We start from the raw sequence: 3840 nt of genomic DNA, 5'->3' as shown, positions 1-3840 counted from the left end.
ACGACCGGGGGTGCTTTGACCTTCTGGGGGCGGAGACGGTTGATGATAGAGGAGGCGGTGCGGAGATTTCCCGGGCCGATGGGGTCATTGGTTGGTGGTCCAGGGTTGACGGCGACTGCCTGATCAAGCGGGAGCTTGGCGGCACCCGACACCACGACGAGGTCGAGTGACCCCGTCTCCACCGGAGGAGCAGGCGACTCGAATGGGAGAATCTCGCTGGACGTCATCGTCATCGCTGTGGTGCTGGATCAAGCGGGAGCTAGAGCTGACTGCCCAGGATGAAGAGGGGGCGGGGGAGTTGTTGGTTGAGAGGTGCGGGCGTGCGGCGGCCTAACCTGCGCTAGGAACTGGGGATGGGCAGACGGCCGTGTCTAGCTTGGCGACGGTGTACGGCTCCGCTCAAAGCAAGATCGAATCGAGATCGAGTGGAGAAGTGAGGGCTCGTAACTCGCTAGGGTTTGCGGTTGCGGGTTGGTGTGCGGCGGCTGAAAAGAGGAGGGCGATCGGATAGAATTTTAGGGCTTCCCTCTCCCAGGCACGCTTATATACGCTGTCTAATATGCTGGCTCCACATGTCATAGTATTACCGGGAATTCACCGCTGGGTACTGGTTAGCCGTATCCATCCCCGCTTACCCGATGGTTATTAATTTGGCTATGATAACAGCCGCGCGGGTATCAAATCGCTATCATCACCGTCCCCTAATAGATGAATTAACTTTTTTTTTTTAGGGAAATAGATGAATTAACTGCCAGGGAACGGGGAACGGGGTATCATTGACAAATTGAGAGAACGGTGTGGATGGACAAAGCCCATCTATAAGAGTGTCGAGCCCACTTTCACTTCGGCCCCGTAACAGGTTCTACCTCACCCGTCGTTCCATTTCCAGTTTTCCACAACCAACAGCAAACAGAGGCGGCGACGGCGGCAGCCCTACGGTTCACAGCTCGATCAACACTGCGACCCTCGTCGGGACTACAGCGCCGATATCCGGTACACGTCTCTCCTTCCTCCCTGTATACCTTCCGCCTTTCTCTCCTCCGTACTGTGAATCTCACTGCTCCTACCATGTGCACTGACCATGCACGGAAGGTGCTCGGTATATATTGCCTGTAGGCGCCGGGTCGAGGAATCGGCACAGATGGTTATATTCACAGCCGTAATCGAGTGAGTGTGAGCGGAGGAGTCGGTAAAATTCAATCGTTCATGCTTAGATGCTAGTACGTACATTTGGTTGAGTTGCCACTGAATCAGGCCATATGATACTTACCGCTCGTCCCACCTTGGCAGCATTTTCCAGATATCCGTTGTGATTGGACAGTTGTAGCCTATTATTCGTAGTTTTCTCAAGTATTTTAGTAGTTTTGTTGTGAACTTGTGATGTGATCATTCAATTGGATGGGTCTGTGAAGCCTTGCCTTGGTCGAAACTCAATTATCTGGTTGTCAGGAACACTCTACACAACTAGACAACCCAATTGGTGGCTTCGTATGGAACTGCACAATTAGTTTTACCTGGTATTTGTGAACAGAGAATCACACCCTCTGTGCTTGCAAATGTCCGATGCCCGATGACTCGTACAGTTAAAGATATCTGCAAGAGAATACCAGCACTCTAGCTAATATTCTGTCTTCTTCTGCTTATGTTCCTTTCTCTGGTCTTTGGTGCATTTTTTTTGGTACGGAACTAGGGACAGTTACCAACTGATCCTCGGTGCATTCCGTTGGTCGTGCTTGCTGATGATCTTGCCTCCACTTTCCTGTTTGCAGAGGCCGACTCAGGACGATGGCGGAGAAGCTTTTGTGCCCGACGCTGTCGTGGTCAGACATCCCACTGGAGCTGGCCGGGCTGGTGCTCCGCCTCCTGCCCGCGTACGCCGACCGTGCTCGCTTCGCCGCGGTCTGCCCCCAGTGGCGTGCTGCTGCGCAGCTGATCACGGTGCCGCCGCCGGTGCCACTGCTCGCTCTTCCTGATGGAACTTTCTACAGCCTCCCCTGCACCGAGCCCTTCCACTTTGCTGGCTGCGGCTTCGCGGGGTTCAAGAGCGCCTGTGGTAGCTGGCTCGTCTTTCCGCGTGATGATGGATGCTTCCTGGTCAACCCCTTCTCCAGGGCCACTGTAACGCTCCCTTCTCTGTCCAGCGTTAGGCTCTACCCCGCCGATGCTGATGTGAACCACATACCTGTGGACCCCCTTAGGTTCACATGGCTGCATATCAAGGACAAGAATCCCCAGTTGAGTAAGCTAATGTTGTGCTCGCCTAACCTGGTTGCTGCATTCGTCAACCATCAAGGCCTTGGTCAGATTCTAGTGTGTCAGCCAGGGGCTTCCTCGTGGTCAGTTCGAGCCTATGATACGTGTAAAGGATTTGAAGATATGGCGTTCTACCAGGGAAGGCTCTACATCCTTTCTCACCATGAGCATCTCTCTGTTGTAGACATCAGCCAGGACCAAACCACTGGTGATCCACATGTTTCTCGGATTGTACGGATCATCAAGGGCAATCCCTTTCCTTTGTTTCCGTCTGAAGACAACACTAGGGTCGATAAGAAGCTCTACCTGGTTGAATCGCGTGGTGCATTACTAATGGTTCGCAGGAAGGTTTGCTCCAGAAGGATACTTGATAAATTTGTGATTGCACGGAACAAGTTTGAGATTTTTCATGCTGACCTCAAGCAGCCAGGGTGGGTCAATAAGACGACCTTAGGGGATGACCAGGTTCTTTTTCTAGGCCGAAGGTGCTCCCAAATTGTTCCTGTCTCTCAGTATGGGTTGCTGGGAGACCGCATCTGCTTTTTGGATGATGATGAGGAGTACTTCAATGGCCGCTGTTACGAGGATGAGAATGCTTCCGTTGGTGTCTATGATGTGATTGGCCAAGTGGTTTCCTTCCCTCTTCCAACCGTCTCTTGGAAGCGCGATGGGATGCGTCTCGCAACCTGGCTACTCCCTCAAAACTGAACTTGAAATGTTTCTGTCCAGTCTCTTCAATGTACCACTACATATCTATCTATGGCATATTGTTATGTGGCTACTATGTTGTTTGAGGCATGCCTACTTTGTGAACTCAACAATGTTAGTATCTACCTAACATTGACGGTTGCCCTACGTGCAAGCCGTTCAGTGCATCAGCACTTTATTATCGGAAATTTATGATTTATAGGTAGTGACGAATTATTATCCTTGACTTGTATTATGGTCAAGCTGTGAATTTCTCATGCTTCAGAGTGGTGAATCATATGTGCTTTTCTGCTTGTTTAGATGTGTATTTAGTTTTGATACCATCCTGTCATTTTTTGAGAAACTGCTGCAATCCTATCTTTTAACTGGTGAAAACACTCCTTTCTATATGTGTGTCAAAATGAAGGGACCCCTACAAAATAGTTGGTAAGGTATCTGTGTAGGCTTAAATGAAAAGATTCAATTTGGTAACTCCATTATTGTTTATCTGCTAGCGAATTTCTAGTGCTTTTCTTAACTTTATGCTAAATAAAAAATTATCTAAAATTATACATTCATATAAACAAAAGATAATGGTACATATGTCTGCTACCTAAAATGTATGGTAATAACGTATTTAATGTCTTGGCAAGGTAGAAAGTAATCTCATAAGATTGAAGAACTGCCACCCAATCAGATATTTACGAGTAAAGATTTAGGCTTATCATTGCGGTTGCACTGTGCACAAGCTGTTTATCAGCACTAAATTTTCTGAATTATGGCTGTGCATGTAATGACTAATGATTAAGGGCTCGATGACCCTGGAGAATGTTCTGCTCAAGCTGTGAACCTTTGAAACTTCCTAGTGGTGAACCAGGTGCTACTGCTAGTGTGGTTTAT

The 3840-nt window shown here is 48.9% G+C and overlaps 1 protein-coding gene across 1 annotated transcript; it reads left to right on the top strand.

Annotated features, from left to right (window-relative positions):
• The first annotated feature begins 865 nt into the window (after positions 1 to 865).
• LOC127295352 (putative F-box protein At5g38270) lies at positions 866 to 3260 on the top strand. Its single transcript, XM_051325292.1, has 2 exons — positions 866 to 993; positions 1770 to 3260. The coding sequence occupies exon 2, from the start codon at positions 1786 to 1788 to the stop codon at positions 2959 to 2961; it is 1176 nt and encodes a 391-aa protein (XP_051181252.1). The 5' UTR covers positions 866 to 993; positions 1770 to 1785; the 3' UTR covers positions 2962 to 3260.
• Positions 3261 to 3840: the final 580 nt, after the last annotated feature.

This window comes from Lolium perenne, chromosome 4 (assembly GCF_019359855.2).
Source record: "Lolium perenne isolate Kyuss_39 chromosome 4, Kyuss_2.0, whole genome shotgun sequence".
Lineage (NCBI taxonomy): Eukaryota > Viridiplantae > Streptophyta > Magnoliopsida > Poales > Poaceae > Lolium > Lolium perenne.
Note: the sequence above shows the minus strand (reverse complement) of the source record. Positions and strands in the feature narration are given on the sequence as shown.